This window comes from Mustela nigripes, chromosome 12, assembly GCF_022355385.1.
Source record: "Mustela nigripes isolate SB6536 chromosome 12, MUSNIG.SB6536, whole genome shotgun sequence".
NCBI classification, from domain to species: Eukaryota; Metazoa; Chordata; class Mammalia; order Carnivora; family Mustelidae; genus Mustela; species Mustela nigripes.
The window spans coordinates 101314704-101334121 of record NC_081568.1 but is presented as its reverse complement, the minus strand read 5'-3'; the positions used below and the strand labels follow the sequence as shown (position 1 = coordinate 101334121).

The 19418-nt window shown below is 45.7% G+C and overlaps 1 protein-coding gene across 1 annotated transcript in view; it reads right to left on the bottom strand.

Annotated features, from left to right (window-relative positions):
- IQGAP2 (IQ motif containing GTPase activating protein 2) overlaps positions 1 to 19418 on the bottom strand; it is a 296704-nt gene extending 277286 nt beyond the window's left edge. The window contains exon 1 of the mRNA XM_059418098.1: positions 19008 to 19418. Coding sequence (XP_059274081.1) covers positions 19008 to 19053 — 46 coding nt within the window. The 5' untranslated portion in view covers positions 19054 to 19418. The remainder of the gene's footprint in view (positions 1 to 19007) is intronic.

The window sequence follows — 19418 nt, the reverse complement described above, 5'->3', positions numbered from 1 at the left end:
CGAAGATGCGGAGAAAGGGAAACCCTCTAACGCTGTTGGTGAGAATGTAAACTGGTGCAGCCACTTGGGAAGACGGTATGGAGGTTCCTCAAAAAGTTAAAAATGCAACTATCCTAGGACCAAGCAATTGTACTACTAGGTATTTATCCAGAGGACACAAACATAGTGATTCAAAAGGGCACATGCACCCCGATGTTAATAGCAGTAATGTCCACTATCCTCAAATGATGGAAAGAATCTGATGCCCATCTAAAGACAAATGGATGAATAAGAGATGGTATGTACCACACACACACACACACACACACACACACACAGGAATATTATTCAGCCATCAAGAAGAATGAAATCTTATCGTTTGCAATGATGTGGATGGAGCTAGAGGGTATTTTGCTAAATGAAATAAGTCAGAGAAAGAAATGCCGTATGATCCCACTCATCTGTAGAATGTAAAAAACAAGAAAATGAGAATGGAGAAGGAAAGGAAAAATAAAATAAAAAACAGAGGGAGACAAACCATAAGAGACTCTTAATCACAGGAAACAAACTGAGGATTGCTGGAGGGAAGGTGGGTGGGGGATGGGGTAACTGGGGGATGGACATTAAGGATGGCATGTGATATAATGAACACTGGGTGTTCTATGCAACTGATGAATCACTCAACTGTACCCCTGCAACTAATAATACACTATATGTTAACGAAATTGAATTTAAATAAAAAACTAAAAAAATCAATTTATTTTAAGTTGTGTCTGTGGTTCTCCAATGGCAACATTAACAGCTGTCTACTAATGCAGATTTCCAAAGTTTATATATAACAGAAGGCAGTAAATAAAGAGGATGGAGGAGAAGAAAAAGCAAACGCAAGCAATAAAACTGTCATGAGGAACCCATCTCCCAAAATCGTCTTGGTCACCAGTGTTATGATTTTCAATTTTCCACATCAGTTCTTCTGCCATCAGTGAAGAGGGCAGGCCTCCTGATTTCTTGAGCTAGCACATGTTCCAGATGGAGCAAATATAGGGGCAGAGTAAGGTGCACATGGGCTTAGGGTTGCTGCAAGTGAAAAGGAATGCTGAAAGAGGAAGGAGCAGAAACAATGTCGCAGTCGCTGCACCTCCAGTGCCTAAGAATCCTTGCCTTATGGCAACCAAGAGCCCCCATCCGCTCTGCTTTCCTCTCATGAATCCCACACGCATGTACACATTCTCAGCTCTGGCCTCAGCTCACGCCATCTCCTCTGGGACCCCTCTTTGCTCCTCTGAGTCCCTAAGTGCTTTACCCTTGCTATCCCATTTTGTCCTAGTGACGCCATCCGGCAGGTATGCTCTGATTTCAGAGGAGAGCAAAGCACAGCTGAGTGACAATGAGCCACAGTGCCAGGGCTCTGCGACACGATGATGTCTTCTTGGGCACAGATCAGCTCTCGAAGGGCAGAAATCGGCCCTAAGTGCTCCTTCATTGCATGAACACCTATGTCTTCCTTCCTTCCTAAGAATATTTGAACGGGTCAACCAAGACAGTAAAAACAAAACAAAATAAAACAAAACAAAAAACAAAAATAAAAACAAAAAACAACCAACAGTATAAAGAAATAAAGAAATGGGGTTAAAAAAAAAAAACAGTAAGATACAAGAGCAATGAAGAGAGAAGGAAGAGAAATATACTGAAAACAATGCAAAACGCCTTCATAAATCCTAGACATGAGCCCCAAGTTTGTTTCTGTGCTTATCAGGCCAAAGCAAAACATGGAAAATGGATATTCATAAACTTCAGTTATGAAAGTCCTGTTGCTATAGAAATGATGCTGGGAACAATGTAGATCTCAGCCACCCAGCTTGATCAAATACTTCTAAACGAGGCTATTTTCTACCTAACTGTCGGCGAAGCCTGCAGACACTGCAAAGTCAACTTGATACAAACTGCTCTAAAAAGGACCACATACTAGGGGCACCTGGGTGGCTCCGTGAGTTAAAGCCTCTGCCTTTGGCTCAGGTCATGATCTCAGGGTCCTGGGATCGAACCCCACATCAGGTTCTCTGCTCAGCGGGGAGCCTGCTTCCCTTCCTCTCTGCCTGCCTCTCTGCCTACTTGTGATCTCTGTCTCTGTCAAGTAAATATATAAAATCTTTAATAAAAAAAAAAAAAAAAAAAGGACCACATAGTACCCGGCTCTCTTCATCAGAATGCACTGCAAAGACTGAAGTCACTGAGAGAAGCTTCCAATTATGAGAATGAGGTGCCTGCTGCTCAGCGGTGTGGCTGTTAGAGTGTCTTCTACTAGGCTGGCGCCCACCATAACCTCACCAGCCTTCTGAGGCTGCCAAACCCTTTCTTTGTTATCTGCTCCCCCCCACATGCTGCTTGCACCCCCTTCTTTCATCTGTTTGGCCATAAGCAAAATGCTTGACTGAATAGCAGGTACCAGCCAACCCCCTAACTCACCACCTCCCCATGGCGATACTTAACACCTGTTTACGAGCAGCCAAAGTCCCTGTGCTAAAAATGTACAATGCCTCCAATTCTTTCTTTTCCCCCAGTTAACGGCTAAACTGGGTTCAGTAGTTCTTCCATCACCACCACCAAATTTCCCATGTACTCAGAATCTTGGAATGTAAAGTTATTTTGAAACGGGGTCTTTGCCGAGGCAATGAATTAAAATCAAGTCACACCAGATTGGCATGGGCCTTAATCCAATGACGGCTGTTTTGTAAGAAGAGCAAACAGACACGTAGGAGAATTCTAGGTAATCAGAGAGGAAGAGATTGGGGTGATACAGCCCAAAGCCAAGAAACCACAAGTGCCGCCAGCCACACCTATTAGCAAGGAAGACAAGACGCAAGAAGGAATCCTCCTGCAGAGCCTTCTGGAGGAGCAGGGCCCAGTCAAGGTGGTGACTCGGCTTCTAGCCTCCAGAACTGTGACAAAAATACATGACTGTTTTCTCTCCAACTGCAGGTAAGCCCCCAGTTTCAACAGGAAATTAATACAATGGCTAAATGGAATACCCAAAAGACAAAGCATCCAGTGCCAAAAACTGACTTTTCCACTTCTCTCCAACAGGTAGGGTAGGTGTAAAATCTAGAGCCACACTGCCTGGATTCAAATCTTGACTCTGTCATTCAATCGCTCTGTACCTCCTTCAGCTCTCCTAGAAAATAGGGATAACATTACCATCCCCGGAGGGTCAGGGTAAGGGTTAAATCTGGTGATTCGTATCAAGTGCCTCGAACAGCACCTGGCATGTGGAAGGCCATGTCTCCATGTTATCATCAGCATCTTCAGGAGTTAAACTGACAGAACGAGGCAGAAGCCAATTCCTCTGTTTAGAGCCGTGCGCACATTCTCCACTTCTCGTGGTCCTGTCCCCTCCTAGAAGACATGATGCACTATGGGACATCTCTCCCCAGGATGTTCAAGGCAACCAGAGGCAAGCCCAAGAACAGGGTTAAATCAGGGTTGCCCAGTCAAGTATAATTGCCCAATTTTCAATACTTCCTAAGCTACTGGCTCTGCAGATCCAACATTTTCTCTTGTTAAATAATCCCTGGGACTTCCTAGATTCTATTTAGCAGAAGCCCTGACCTTACCATTAACACACAGCAACATGGTTTGATGGAGGTAGACTGATCTGAAAATTCTTGGCTCATGTTCAACCAGGAAATAGAAGAATCACGAGCATTCCAGAAAAGCGGGCTGCCCAGTCCTGGATCCACCTGACGCAGGGTACAGCGAAGCCAATACCCACCAAATACACTTCCTTATTCTGGACCCCACAGCTGTAGCTGTTGGTAAAGATGACCCATTCTCAGCCCTGGAAAAGAGTCCGCCCTGACTTGCAGTCCACAGTTCCTCCACAATGCTTACTCTCACACGCTCCTGCTACTTTTCAGATTAAGAATCCTCATGCCAGAGGCCTCAGGGGCCCGTCACAGACTGCCAAACAAAGATGCCAAGTCCCGTAAACCAGTGGTAACTCATTTTAAAAAATACCCGCTTTCAAATAATACTTCCAAAGACAATCAGATCTAAATAACATCTTTGAAATTGATGGAATTATATTCATAGCTTGCACTGAATGAGCGCTTTCTCTGCACCAGAAACCAAGGACTTTACACAGATTAATTCATTCCACTGTTATTATCCCCTTTTTACAGTTCCACAACATGACCCAAGGAAGTTAAGGCTTTGCCCAAGGTCACACATTTGCTATTTGGAGGAGCTAACTATAATATTCTGTTTTAAAAATGTGACTAGTCTCCGAGAGGCAACCTACCACCTCCCTTTGCACTACTTATGGAGACCAAGGGCAAGTTGTTTTCTATGCAGTAATACTATTTATTTAAACTACCAGTTCCAAACTAAACTCTTTAAGAAGTTACGCATACTGTTGAGGAAAGACTACATTCTAACCCTTATTCCACAAACCACCTGAGCTTGTAAAGAAGTAAATCTTGCCACAGTTACATTTTACACCCTTGGTCCTTATGCCTTGTGAAGAGGAGGTCAATCCACACACACCCTCCGGGAGGTAATACAAACAAGAGCCTAGAGGCCTGCATGCTGACTTCCTCCTTAAACTCCAAGCTACTTCACCCTTCTAAGGCTTCCTCAATTAACTTTATTGAAAAGTGAGCGGTGGATGGTAGTTCCTCTAAAAATTAACCAGAGCATTACTATATGATCCAGTAAACCCCTTCCTGGGTATACACTCAACAGAAGCAAAAGCAGAGACTCCCACACATTCTCGTACACCCCTATTTTCACAGCAGCATTATTCATAATAGCCAAAGTTAGAAACTAAGTGTTCGTCAATGGACAAATGGATACACAAAACATGGTGCCTGTGTGTGTGTGTGTGTGTGTGTGTGTACATAATACATATATTATACACACCATGGAACACAATACATATGATATATGTATTATGTACATATACACACCATGGAACATTATTCAACCTTAAAAAGAAAGTTCTGATACATGCTACAATTGGGATGCACCTTGAGGACATTCCAGTAGGTGACCTAAGTCAATTACAAAAGGGCAGAAATCAGATTCCACCTCCCTGCGATATCTAGAGTAATCACAATGATGAAGAAAGAGGAAGGGTGGGTGCCAGAGGCTGGGAGGCAGGGACATGGGCAATAAGTGCTTCATGAGTACAAAGTTGCTGTCTGACAAGAGAAAAAGCACTGGAAATGAACTGTGGTTATGACAGCAGAACACTATGAATGCACTCAATGCCTGAGTAGTGTATCCTTAAAAATGCTTAAAATGATAAATTTCATATTGTGTATTTTATGACAAACATGCATACACACAGAATGAGGGGTTTTTACTCTGTGGATTTCAAGACTTAGGTGCCCGTTGGAATCTCCTACAGAGTTTTAAAACCATCTATTAAAATCACATATCTCGGGCGCCTGGGTGGCTCAGTGGGTTAAGCCTCTGTCTTTGGCTCAGGTCATGACCTCAGGGTCCTGGGATCGAGTCCCGCATCGGGCTCTCTGCTCAGCGGGGAGCCTGCTTCCTCCTCGCTCTCTCTCTCTGCCTGCCTCTCTGCCTACTTGTGATCTCTCTCTGTCAAATAAATAAATAAAATATTAAAAAAATAAAAAAATAAAAAAATAAAATAAAATAAATAAAATCACATGTCTCAGGAGGTTAGACCCGGGGGGCCTCCTGATGTGGTGTGCTGGAAGGAAACCCTATCGCTCATAAGGCATTCAGGCCAGGAAGTGGGCCTGGCTCCTCCGGCACTCAGTGTCCTTGAACTGATAGGGAGGCGGCAGCAGCCATTCAGGCTGGGCTTCCCCAGCCTGAATGGGGATGAGGGGGGTGGGGGGGGGGGGTGGACCTGAAACAACATGAGAAACTTGCCTGGACCATGGATCCATACATTCAGTTATAAAGTACACCTGAAGAAAATCCTAGTGTTGACTTTCAGACCAGACAGTGGACTTGAACCCATAGTCCTGGTAGTCCTGCAGATGCTGCTGGGGAGGAGAAGGTCCTTGTTGGCCTGTAAGATGGGGGCTGAGCGTTTAGTGGCGAGCGCCCAGTGGCTGCAGATAGAGTGGTATGGGGGGAGGTTAGCAGTTGGAGAAGCTAAGCGAAAGGAATGGGTGTTCACAGTATTGTGCTTTGAGGCTTTGAAGACTCGAATTTTTTATTTTAAAAACAGAAAAATACAACAACAAAATAAAAATACCTATGTTAGAGTTCTATACCAAAACAAATAAATGAGTGTCTGGGGGATGGGATCCAGAGGCTCAACATTTTCATTGTAATATTAGGCAGCCATGTTGCCAACCATGAATTACTTACATGAGTCCTAAACCAAGATGTGCTATTAACCTAGCAAGCTGGCCCACTACTGGCACCCAGCAATCCTGAGAATTCTTCTCAAGCTCCAAATGACCCCAGCTGCCCTGCCTTCTACCCTTCCTTTACTTAAAAATAAATCACAACATCTCAACTTTGGAAAGAAAGGAATTTTTTTTAATTATTACTTTTTATTATGTTGTTGTAGTCACCATACACTATGTCATTAGTTTTTGATGTAGTGTTCCATGATTCATTGTTTACAAGTAACACTCAGTGCTCCATGTAATCCGTGTCCTCTTAATACCTATCACTAGGTAAACCTGTCCCCCACACCCCCCATCCCCATCCCCTTGAAAACTCTTGGTTTGTTTCTCGGAGTCCATAGTCTCTCATGATTCGTCTGATCCTCCGATTCCCCCCCTCTTTCATTTTTCCTTTCCTTCTCCTAAGGTCCTCCATGCTATTCCTTATGTTCCACAAGTGAAACCATAAGATAATTGACTCTCTCTGCTTGACTTACTTCACTCAGCATAATCTCCTCCAGTTCCATCCATGTTGATGCAAAAGCTGGGTATTCATCCTTTCTGATGGCTGAGTAATATTCCATTACATATATGGACCACATCTTCTTTATCCACTCGTCTATTGAAGGGCATCTTGGCTCTTTCCAGTTTTGTGATTGTGGTCATTGCTGCTATGAACATTGGGGTGCATACAGCCCTTCTTTTCACTGTCTCTGTATCTTTGGGGTAAATAACCAGTTGTGCAATTGCCAGGTCATAGGGTAGCTCTATTTTTATTTTTTGAGGAACCTCCACACTGTTTTCCAAAGTGACTGCACCAACTTGCATTCCCACTAACAGTGTAAGAGGGTTGTTTGTTTTGTTTTTATGTAAGCCCCACACCCAGCATGGAGCACAACATAGGGCCTGAACTCACGACCATGTAACGGAGACCTGAGCTGAGACCAAGAGTCAGATGCTTACCTGTTTGAGCCACCTGGGCACCCTAGGAAGAAAGGAGTTCTATCACCAGATTGAGAGACAGAGTTGCCTTCCCTAGTTTCATCCCCCATTGCTCAACATACAGGTTTCCCCTGTCCCACATTCCCTTTATGAAACACTTGCTTACAGCACAGGTCTCAAAGATATTACTCTTGACAAGTTTTTTCAAGTTTAAAGATCCTACTATTCATTTGTATATGCATTATTTATACTTCCTGTTAAAAGAAATGTTCAGCTGGACAAGGAAGGATCTGGCCAAAGATCTTGTCTTAGGATTTAGAAAGTTTACATCTCACAGATAACATTACCACATGTCATAACTTTGCCTTTTAAACTAGAGGAAGAAGCAAATCTCATTTCAAATATGGCTCCAAAGACAGCATATGTTACAAAACTCAAGTGGCACTGCCTTTAAGGCAGATCGGTGAGTCAGTGATCAACACTAACTTGAGTAAGACTACTCCAATAAGTTACTCAAGTACGTGGCAAAATTACTCTCAGACACGATCCCACATACACACACTTGAATAATTTTCAGTGCAATTTCCCATACCTTGTATCTCTTTTGAGGTAAAGGTGAAACTCATTTTTCAAATACATACAGGAGCTCAAGAAAGTCATATGCAATGTCACAAAGCAATTGACACCTTACCCTAAGCTCTTGACCTCACGGTTCCTTGTATTTCACATGGTTCCAGGGTGACAATCCTTCCACACCAGCTACCTGGGTTGTCTAAGATGCTGCAGGGGACAATGGCAGCTTCCAAGAGGCCAAGAAGCTGCTGGACTCCTGTGTACGGTGATCTCTGTACTGTTCACAATTATTTTCCTCCCAGTTTGAGTGACTAAGGCAGCAAATGCAATCTCCAATTAAAGGACATGCCAAGGCTTCTTATTCTTTTCTAAGACTCAGATCACACCTGACCTCTAAAGGCAACTGCAGACTATGTAAATTCCATTGTATGTACGTGCTGAATGTAAGTAACCTCTTGTTGAATGAAAGAAAAATAGTGGTCCACCTCTTTACAGGCTGGTGAGACTTCTTGTGAGTCAAGACACTAATCCCCTACTATTATGTCGACCATCTTGATTGTCACAGTGGACACCAGATTGAGGGTCATTATTGCTTTTGACAGATCAGGGTCCTTCACACTTTCCCTTCACATGTTTTAAAAACCCAAGGCACCTGGCTGGCTCAGTGGGAAGAGCCTGTGACTCCTGATCTCAAGGTCTCGAGTTTGAGCCCCACCTTGGGTGTGGAAGTTACTAAAACAAACAGAAAACCTTAAGTAGCTACTGCCCAGCTAGGATGTTTTCTTGTCCCCATTGCTAAGTTCACCTTGCTGATCTTTAGATTTTTCATCCAGCTTCTCATCATCTCTCTCCCAACTCCAACAGCTTAACAACTATGAGTCCTGGATCTTCAAACACTTCACCCCACAGTCTGTCTCTCCATCTCTCTCTCTCTCTCTCTCTCTCACACACACACACACACACACACACACTCTCTCTCTCTCTCACACACACCTGAAAATCAGGTCCCCACTGAATCCCTCCATGACAACAGACCTGTCTTTCAGATTCCAATTTTCTCCACAAGAACTTTCTAGCCTCATCAGATAAGGATAACTATTATAACCTTCTTAAATATAAAAAACATGTTCATAAAAAATTTGAAGAGGAAAACTTTTTTTTTTTTTTAATTCACCCATTACCTCATTATCTAGATAGACCCACTGCTGACATAACAGTTGACCTATGCGCCAGATACTGGGGATACAGCAGTAACCAAAACACAGTCCTGACCCTCAAGGGTGTTTTTTAAAATTTTGTCCATGTTTCTCCTTAGAGGACTCCATGTAGCACAATGTTTTTCCAAACTCATTTGTTTCGAAAGGTAATTCATGGTTAATCAATTCAAAATAGTATTCCCACCCTTGCCAGAGCCTACACTGAAGACGAATATATAAGCACAATCCTCCCAACTACCGGCGAATTCAAACAGACAACAGCAAACATTTTATTAAAGAACCAAGGAAGAAATTAGACTGTATCCAGAATTAGTGCCAAAGGAAAGGAAAGGACTGGTGTCACCCCACTTCCCATTGACAGGTAACTATCTTTATATATGGTTTTTAAATAATTTTTTTTTCCTTCAGAAAATCTCCGCTACGGAATGAAAGCTAAAGCATTTGTGTTTCAGCTCTGTAATGACTCTGTCTCAGACAACTTATAAGGGTTCAATATGAGCAAAGCTCTGGGAAGCTGCCTTCCTGGATCTCATATGGGGGCAGTACAGTTTCGGGGGTGGCTGAAAGGAGAACTCCTAACCCGTGAGGCTGACTACATGACAAACATTTCCCAGCCCCCTCACCCCACGCCTGTGAAGCCTGCTTGGTCATCCCAGGGCTCAGGCCAAGGACAAGAAAGTGGCAGATGTAGCCAAATGCCGTGTAGCCATCACTGAAGCCTGGCCAATTTAAATTCTCCCTTGCTGGGCGCCTGGGTGGCTCAGTGGGTTAAGCCGCTGCCTTCGGCTCAGGTCATGATCTCAGGGTCCTGGGATCAAGTCCCGCATTGGGCTCTCTGCTCAGCAGGGAGCCTGCTTCCTCCTCTCTCTCTCTCTGCCTGCCTCTCTGCCTACTTGTGATCTGTCTCTGTCAAATAAGTAAATAAAATCTTTAAAAAAAATAAATAAATAAATACTCCCTTGCTGAGGCAGTAAGTACTGGGGGGGGGGGGTGGACAGAAAACTTTTATAGGAAACGTGCTAGAATAAAATGCCCGCTCAAGAAGGAGAACTGAACAAATGCATCATTTCCAAGTGCCAAGGTGAAATGCAGCCGAGATTCTCCATTTCTCCTGGCTCCAACGAACACAGCCAGTTATTCTTATCCGTTGAGCTTCACTGGACCCATGAATTTAAGCTTCACTAACTTTCTAGAAGCAGTAAGGCCTGGGGGAGGTCCGACAAACCCAGTGCACTTCCTCGCCTCCCTTCCAGACAGCTACAGCACAAGCTGGACCCTGCTCGCCATACCCAACTCTATAACGGGAACCAAGCATAAAGACTAACACTTATTTCAAGTGGTTCCTGCCCATCTTGAGATCATCACGAACCCTGTGGGCTTTCAAAGGAGCAGCAGCCCCAATAGCAATCGACAGCCCTGTCAGAGACAAGAGGATGCTTAGGAATGCACAGTGACAGTTCCTCACTCAGATGTGTGACTAACAACTCCACTATCATTTTAGGATGACAGAAAAATGCCATACAAGAATCCAATCCCAGTCAAACTTCATTTGGAAACAGCAAGGAAACACATTGGGTTGTTTGTTTTTGTTTTTGTTTACATATATATTAGAAAGGATAATTTGATCTCCACCCGAAGTAAGGTTCAGTCAATTTCCAAACTGGATAACTAAAAAAATTTCCCTATGAGTATATCCTTTCAACATAGTATGGGCCCAGGATTTTTTAAAAAAAAAATTTTTTTTTAAGTAAACTCCACCCTCAATGTGGGGCTCAAACTCACGACCCCAAGATGAAAGACTTGCATGCTCTGTTGATGGAGCCAGCCAGGCTCACCTGGGCCCAGGATTTTAAGTCCACTTTCTGTTCAGGAGAGAAAAGGGCAAAAAGCAGGGGAGAGAGGCATGGGGCAGGAACGATGAGGGGGAACCGCCATCGCCTTTGCCCCTCCAACTTTCAAGCATGGACTCTCCAGAGGCACCTTTGAACATGTACATTTCCACGTATTACATCACTTAACCCTCTGAGCATGAACCTTCCACTTGCAGTTTCCAAGTATGGAAACTAAGACCCAGAGAAATGCAAGCAACTTGCTGAGGTTTCATACAGTAGGAAAACAAATCTAAACATTAAACGTTTGCCTGGCAATCGAAAGCTGCTCTATCTTTAACAGATAATAGAAACAAGTCCCTCCTTTAGAGAAACAGTACAGACACTTTAAGCAAAACTTGTAAAAACAGCAAATATTTATCGAACATTTTCTCAGTGCCAGGACACCAACCTACCAGCTAGATAATGAACACAAACATCACTTGATTGAAATATAGGTTGCTTCCATCACTGGCAAATTAAGTCTTAGATGGAGAGGACTAAGGAAATGCATTAACATTACTTAAGATTAAATTAATATCTGTAAACAACAACAAAAAAACCACGAGAATGAAAGAAATTACCAGGAGCTAATTGATCTTAATTTTTAAAAATTATATAAAAAGGTCCTCCTTTAGAAATTTGATAGTAATGGATACAGGAGAACAATTAAAAGCCATCTTTTAGGACACCTGGGTGGCTCAGTCAGTTGAACATCCAACTCTTTTTTTTTTTAATTGAACATCCAACTCTTGATCTCCACTCTAATCCTGATCTCAGGGTTTTGAGACTCCCTGGGGAGTCTGCTGGAGATTCTCTCCCTCTCTCCCCGTCCCTCCCCCAGCCAAATAAAATCTTAAAAAAAAAAAAGTCATCTTTGGGAACCCCAAGCAAAAAATTCAATCAAATCGTAGGAATGTCCTCCATAATCAGCAAAACAAACAGATTTGCAGCTTCCCAGCAGTGTGGGTGTGACCTGAGTCCAACAGTATTTCTCCCAGCACGTAGAACTAGACATGAATAAGTGAGTGAATTAAAAATACTTCAAGTTGTTCTGAAGATGAAGATGGAGGACAAGGACATCCTTTAGCCCTTCCTGTCCAGGCCCCCATACCAGAGTTCAGATTTGCCAACCTGGCACTTCCCTTTTACACGGAAAGTTTTCCCAATAGCTCCTAAGAGTACTTCCTCCACCTAGAAATCCTTGGGAAGTGGGCCTCCATCCCTCCTCCATAGGGATTTTGGACTTTATCTTCTGCATCCCATTTGTTTCCCAGAACAGAGAAAAGCGACCTTAAAGACAGACAAAAATAAATCCATAAAATAAACACAAATTTGTATAGACATCAGTGCCCAGGCTCGTATGAGGTGCCAGGTGTGTTCTCAAATCAAACACACAAGAAGTAAGTTAAGTAAAGCCTTCGGTATTGTAGGCATGTGTTCACTTTTCAGACAAAAACCTGCAAGCACTGTGAGGAGGGAGACTGTGCATGAGGAACATCTTTTCACTTCTGCCGTTCTGCAGGGCGGCAGAATCCCCTACAAGGCTTTCTGACATGCAGTGGGCCCAGCCCCAGGTGCTGATTCAGAAGGTCTAGGGAGGCAGGGGTTGGGGGTGCCCAGAAATTCACCTTTTTAACAAGTTCTCAGGTGATGTTCTGCTGCTGTTGCTCCTCCAGAAAGTGCTCCCTGAAAAACACTGCTCTGGCTAGGGCACCAGCTGTCAGATCTGTGTAGGTGCACGGACATACTCGGTCTAGCCCATGATTCCAAAACTAAAGGGGAGTCCACTGAGAGTCTCGTTACATCAAGATGTTGAATGGGAAATGTGCTATCAGCCATCTTCCCACAAAACAGAGATGTAGGTCACTGGAGGGCACTAAATCTCTAGTCAAATTTTAGAAGCAAAAATTGCCCCAGGTAACAGGATGAAAAAAGGAGGTAACAGAAACTCTACTGCCCAGTAGTTTACTTGTCAAGATTCCTGTCCTGCTCACCTGTTCTCAGAGAACGCGCCTTCTGGGATGGTTTAGAGTCAGTCTTCAGTCTCCCTGGCTGGAGCCAAGGAGCACCCAATAGGCGCCATGTTTACCCACGTCTGTATTCGTGGATCACCTTCAGTACCATAAGCATCAGCATCATTTGGTGATGGCTCTCCTACCCTGGACAAAACTCTGACCAACCTGCCCATCCACAGGAATCCCCAACCCTAGAAGCACGGTGTAGGGATCTCTGAGCAGCAGAGAGAGCGGACCCCAAACGCCCCCACGCACACACCTCACCGGCCCACCTGGAGTTTCCAGCACCAAGCACTCCACTCACACTCCCCACTTGGCTGGGCCTCTCACCCATCAAAATCTAGTTAAAGGTTCAAAAAAGGTGGGGAGCGTTTCAAAGAAAATGATACTTCAGTAAGAGACTGAGCCGAGCTACTTTCCTCAAGACAGCTCTGAGGACCCTTTGTCGTCTACAGAGAAATGATTCTGGGATATCTAGGAAATCCTCTGCCAGCTGCACCAGTGTGCCCCGGCAACTGTCCCCAACTACCAAAGCTTCCAACCCGCACACGCTATCTATACCATGAATACACACAAATACCTTGAACTGTTTCCTCCCACCTTCCTCAAGTTCTTGTTCAAGTTCACAGTCCATGAAGCCTTCCTATTGTCCCATCCAAACCCATCACTCTCGTGTCTTCTCTTCCACAGAACTAGGAAGTGCACTCCGAGGCGTAACTATTATTCTGTATCTCCCAGGTTCTCTTACAGTTGTGTCCCCCGTGGTCCTTTTTCTTTCACCCATCAACTGTTGTACAGATTAAGTGCTCAATTAATTGAAATCTCCACAGTTCAGCAATGTATGCCAGGACCCACAGCAACCACCATTACAGGAGTATAAAACACTCCCTTCGAGGTCCAGAGAAAAACTCTAAGGCCACACAGTCCATCAGTGGTGGCAGTAAGGGTTCAAACCTACATCTACTTAACTACAAAGCTTTTGCCATTTCACTGACACCATGCTGCCCTTCGAGGAAGAAAAACAAAGAGAACAGTTAAGTGAAAAAAAGTCTTGGCTTGCTTGTTGGTCCCCTCACTGCAAGCTTCTGCCTGATTTCTCATCAACCCCCGATTTTAAGGCATGGCCAGTATACGTAATCAAGTGTGTTTTACAAATTATCCCATTTGGAATCGCTGGAGCATACCACTGTATTATGGCAAAAACTTTCTTTCATTTCGGTGCCTCAGAGTGACATGGGATGTCTCCACACACACAGAAAACCCTTTGATGAAGCCTCGATGTACTGTATAAAAGGCTCATGTATTCTTCCAGGCTTTCCTTGGGGGCAGGGAGGAAGCAAAATCCCGTTTAGACCATGCGGTGCATTCACTGTTTAAAAGACCACACTATCCAAATAGCTACAGGTTTCTGGAGGTTGAGAAAATCGTGGCCAACACCGGAAACAAAAAAGAGGTGGAGCCCTTCTGAGTATTTCAGGGAGACAAACTGACAACAGCCGGCGAAAGGAGCCTTCAGTTTCTGAAGGTTCCAGCTTTCAAGTTCCCACTGTCACCAGCCAGCTGTGTGACCTTGAGATATTATCATGGATTTCAGCTCCTTTGCGACATGGGGAAACACGGGCCCTCTCTAAGGTAATAATGAGCAGAAGGTAACAGCTGTACATGAAAAGCACTGACTCTTGCCAAGTTCCCTAACCTTAATACCCCAGGGCTCAACTGCCCACCCTGCAGGACCACACCTGACTATCAAATCAGAAGGTGAGTGAGTAGCCTTTGTTTCTCCTTCGGTTACCACGAAGACTTGGAGCGTTAGATCAGTGTGTATACTAGACTTTTGAGTAAAATGAGCTGTTAAAACACGTGCATAGTGGGGGGACACCTGGGTGGCTCAGTGGGTTAAGCCTCTGCCTTCGACTGAGGTCATGATCTCAGGATCCTGGGATTGAGTCCCACATCGGGCTCTCTGCTTGGCAGGGAGTCTGCTTCCCCCACTCTCTGCCTGCCTCTCTGCCTACTTGTGATCTCTGTCTGTCAAATAAATAAATAAAATCTTAAAAAAAAAAAAAAAAACTTGCATAGTGGGAACGGTAAGGGGCAACATCAAACCAATGGTTCCCTAGAGAAAAAGGGGATCAGCTAACACCCTAAACACTAAATTCTAAAACACACTTGGTATTACCAAGCTTAAACTCTGCCAAACAAGTCATTTTGGCTAACATGGGTAATTAAAGTTAAAAGCATATTAAAATAACACTTTAGCTGTTGACCTTGAAGATCCTTTTGAAAAACTCAATCCAAACAATAGCACACAAAGGAGTGACTTGACTCTCCAATGATAGCATCACATGGCAACACAGCAGGCACCTTAAACCTTCTGCATTCACACAACACCAGCGATGTAAGATGTAATGGGGAAGTCAGATGCACTGATGAGAGGAGGAGGAGAAAGGAAAGAAAAGCTCAAAGCATCAGGCAGAATAGCCCTCCCCCAACCTCCCCCCCACCCACCCCCTCCACTGCCGCCCAACACACACACACACACACACCCCTTCCATTAGGCCCAGGTTACACTTTTTAAAACAAACAGTGAAACACTGTTCACTACCAACTTTACAATGTTTCTCAAGAGAGAAGTTTTGCTGAGGACAGTTCTTGCCAAAAGCACACTGACTACCTACCCACAGTAGGCACTTGAATATTGACTGAATTATCAATTCCGAGTGAGATCATCTACGTCTAATCACAAAGCCCCTCTTTTGCTATCAGTTGTATTCTTAACTCTCAAGTAACTGGAAGAAAACTTTTGACAGGTGGCAAACGTGGTTTGAGCATTACTTTGGCTAATTCATCATAATTCATTACAACAGCATGAAAATTATCTGCAAATCATGCCTAAGCTTAAGTGTCATTTCAGTTTGGTTTGGGGGGTACCTGGGTGGCTCAGTGGGTTAAGCGTCTGACTTTGGCTCAGGTCATGATCTCGGGATCCTGGGTTAGAGCCTGGCATCTGGCTCTGCACTCACTGGGGAGTCTTCTTCTCTCCCTCCCTCTGCCCATCCCCTGCTCATGCCCTCTCTCCCTCTCTCAAGTTAATAAACAAAATAGCTAAAAATAAATAAATTTGGTTTTGAGTGTAGAAGGATGCTCTGGTTGTGATAATATATCATACAATATTCTGGTTAGGTCTAAATTCGTAAAGCCATTTCCACCTTTGCCTTTTGCCACTTCTTCCCTGCATCATGGCATGAATGAGCAGTTACTTAGCTTTGTTCTGTAGTAATGGGACTCAAAGTAATTTCAAAGGTTGCAGGAGAATGTGGCCAAAATGGAAAAGGCAGGAATTAAATAGAAAGTGATCTATTTAGTTTTAATTCAGTGCTCCAGTGCGCCAATCAGGAAGACTTAAGCAATCTCTCCTGTCAGAAATCTGAGAAAGGTGCCTTCACAGAGAACTCACCAAGCAAAACCTCAAGTACAACTTACTATAGGGTATTTGACAGACACTCAGCCTGGTAGAGAAGAGAGATACCGTGACAGCCCTGAGCTCAGTGAGTTTACTCTGTCCAACAATTACTGAATTAAGTGATATTTCAAGGGGAGGAGCGGTGGCAGAACAGAAGACCAGAACTAAAACCAGTTTCACAGTTAATACCAATTCCTAAAAAGTTGTTTTCAAAGCCCAGTTTCAAATACCTTTCATTCAGAATACATGGTCCTAGAACTGAAATAACGACCATGGATGGGACATGTATTGGGGCTTGACTTATTGTTAAGTGTCAAGAATAAAGCCTGTTTGCTATAGTCCAAGGTCTCATGGAACCTGTACTTACCAAACCTACAGACAAGAGAAGCACAAATCTTTAATCAACATCGCAAGGACAGCGCCTTTTCCTTCCCCAGACTTCCTGAGAAAAGCTCACAGCACTGTCTGCAGTGAGGACATAGTGTTGACAGAGGCCTACCCCCCCATCAACCCACTACCAGAAATTATGTATTCTGATACACCACAGTCTCCTTTAGCACGAATAGTATGTGTTACCTAACACTGGCTAACACTCAAGTGTGTTCAACTACGTTCTTTTAAAATTAATTATGAGTCCAGTTGCAAATTTCAGAAATGTTCATTTTAAGGACTTAGAAGGCTACTTTATGAATGCCTTAATATTTTAGGGTGACCATAAAGTTTGGAAACTGTCCAATAGGTTTCTTTTACTCCATGTCCAAAGCAGGTCGTGAGCTGGGGGAAAGCAGGTGAGAGTGATTCCAATAAGGCTGAACAACACCCCGTAACACCAGACTCATGAGAAAACCTGGACAACACTTTCCAGAGAAAGTGGCCATGGAGAGTGTTGTGGTTGTAAGATCAAAACCCCTTTGGTTGTTGCTCCTGGAGTATGCTAGGTCCACAGGTACATTCGATGGAAAAAATAAAAATCAAGCAAACATCACAGATCTCTCCGTCTCCACAGGTGACTCACGCCCTTTGTTCACAGCCACTTTGCATGAGCATATTGAACTAGTAAGAGATGACCCACCAACTACACTATGCATGAAAATGTGGTATGGAAAGCCCTTTCTTGGTGTGTCTGTGCCTCATTTCCAGACTTCGTGGTCATCTTCTAATTTGACACAGAGAAGCTACCATTTGTGCTGGGAGCTTGTCACATCAACAAAAGCGTTTAACCCACCTGTGGTTGACACCACACACACTGAATGACCACAGCATGCCTCCTTGAATGCAAAGAGCTCTGCTGGCTCTGTGGTTTACTCAAGGGTCATCCAGGCTGCAAAGAACTGGGTCCTGACCAACTGTTCTGTGCATTTCACTACTGTACAGAGGCTGCGCCTGGCTCCCCGGGGCTTCTTCCTCATTGCCTGACACCAAAAGGGTCACATGGCAAAACGAACTTCCTATCTCTGACAATCCATTCGCAGCCCAGCGCAGAGAAAGAACTTCCACAAGTTACTCCCTCCGTTTAACTGGGCAAGTGTCCGGCCCTCCCGACCGGCCGCCCCACCTTCCCAAACGCATGGAACAACCCTGCGGCAGGTATCACCACCTTAACCCCAACCTGATTCCTCTGTCACAAGGCCAAGCCAGGGCGAAAGATTAACCAGTGGTCTTCGGGTTCACGGACAGGGCCAACCGTGGAGACGGAGCGCCAATTTTTTGTTTGTTTTAAAGGAAATACTTCCTGGCACACATTTAGCGAAGACTCTGAACTCTGTCCATGAAGCCACGTGGTTGGTGCTAATCTAGCTCCATCCACTCACGATCCGCCAGAGCAACCTCTTTCCGAACGGCAGTCCCTGGCGGGGTAATCTACACCATCTCGGTCAAGTCACGCGGGCTCGGGCCGGATCCTGGGGAGTCCAGCTCTGCGTCCTCTCCCGGTAGCAGTCCTGACAGGGTCGTAGGGAACAGGAGGGAAGACAGGCGTTGGGTCCGGCGCTGCCCGGTGCAGCAGCACCAGTATGGGATTCACGTCAGTGGGGGTGCAAACTGGCTCTTGCTGCTCGGGGGCATTTCGAGGGAGCAGGCAGGGAGACGCCTGCCCGTCCAAGAGAGCCGCCTTTGCCACTGGTGGAGTGCGTGGGCACAGCACTTGCGGCGCCCACCTGTAGCCACAGCAAACAAACTTTCCTTCGGAGTCGGCACGATCCGGTCCCTTACGCCACCCCCCGGCCCCAGGCGGCAGCGTCCCGGAGCTCCGAGGGCTCCTCACCTGATCCCCCTAAACCCCCAACCTGGCCTGGTCCAGAGCGCAACCCAGCGCCGCCCGCGCTCCCCAGGCGGGTTTTCCGGGAGAAGGACTGGGGTTACCAGCTGAGGAACAGGAATCTGTGGGGAGAACGGCAGAAGGCTGCTTACTTACTCCCTTCTGCAACTTCAGCTCTCAACTTTGCCAACGACACAGCCGCTGCCCTCCCGCTCCCTCCGCGCCGCGCACCCGGCTCCCTCGGCTTCTCCAACGTAGTCCCCGGGGAGGGGGCTCCCCAAGGCCGGCGGAAGCCGCGCGCACCCGGCGTACTTACAGCCATAACGGGGTCTCTGCAGGGACGGCAACTCCTCGTGGGGCATCCTGCGCGGCTCTGGGGGCCCGCCCGAGGCGCGCCCCCCGCGGTTCCGCTCGCTGGCCAGGCTCACCGGCTCCGCGCCCCTCCGGGGCGCTCGTGTCCGGCCTCTCGCTGCCCTCCCTCGGTCGCCCCGCGATGGGCGGCCCGCTCGCTCGCTGCTCCCCGGTCGCCGCTCGTTGCGGCCGCCGCGCGCTCACACCCCAGCAAAAGTGAACTCTCGTCCCTCGCTCCGTCCCGGCCGCCGCCGCGTCCCGGGCAGGTTTCCTTTCTCCTGCAGCCCGGCCCCGTTATTCTCCGCGGTGGGAGCGCGCGCCGCGTCGCAGCGACCCCTACCGCGAGCGGGGCGCAGCGCCCGGGCCGCCTGAGCCC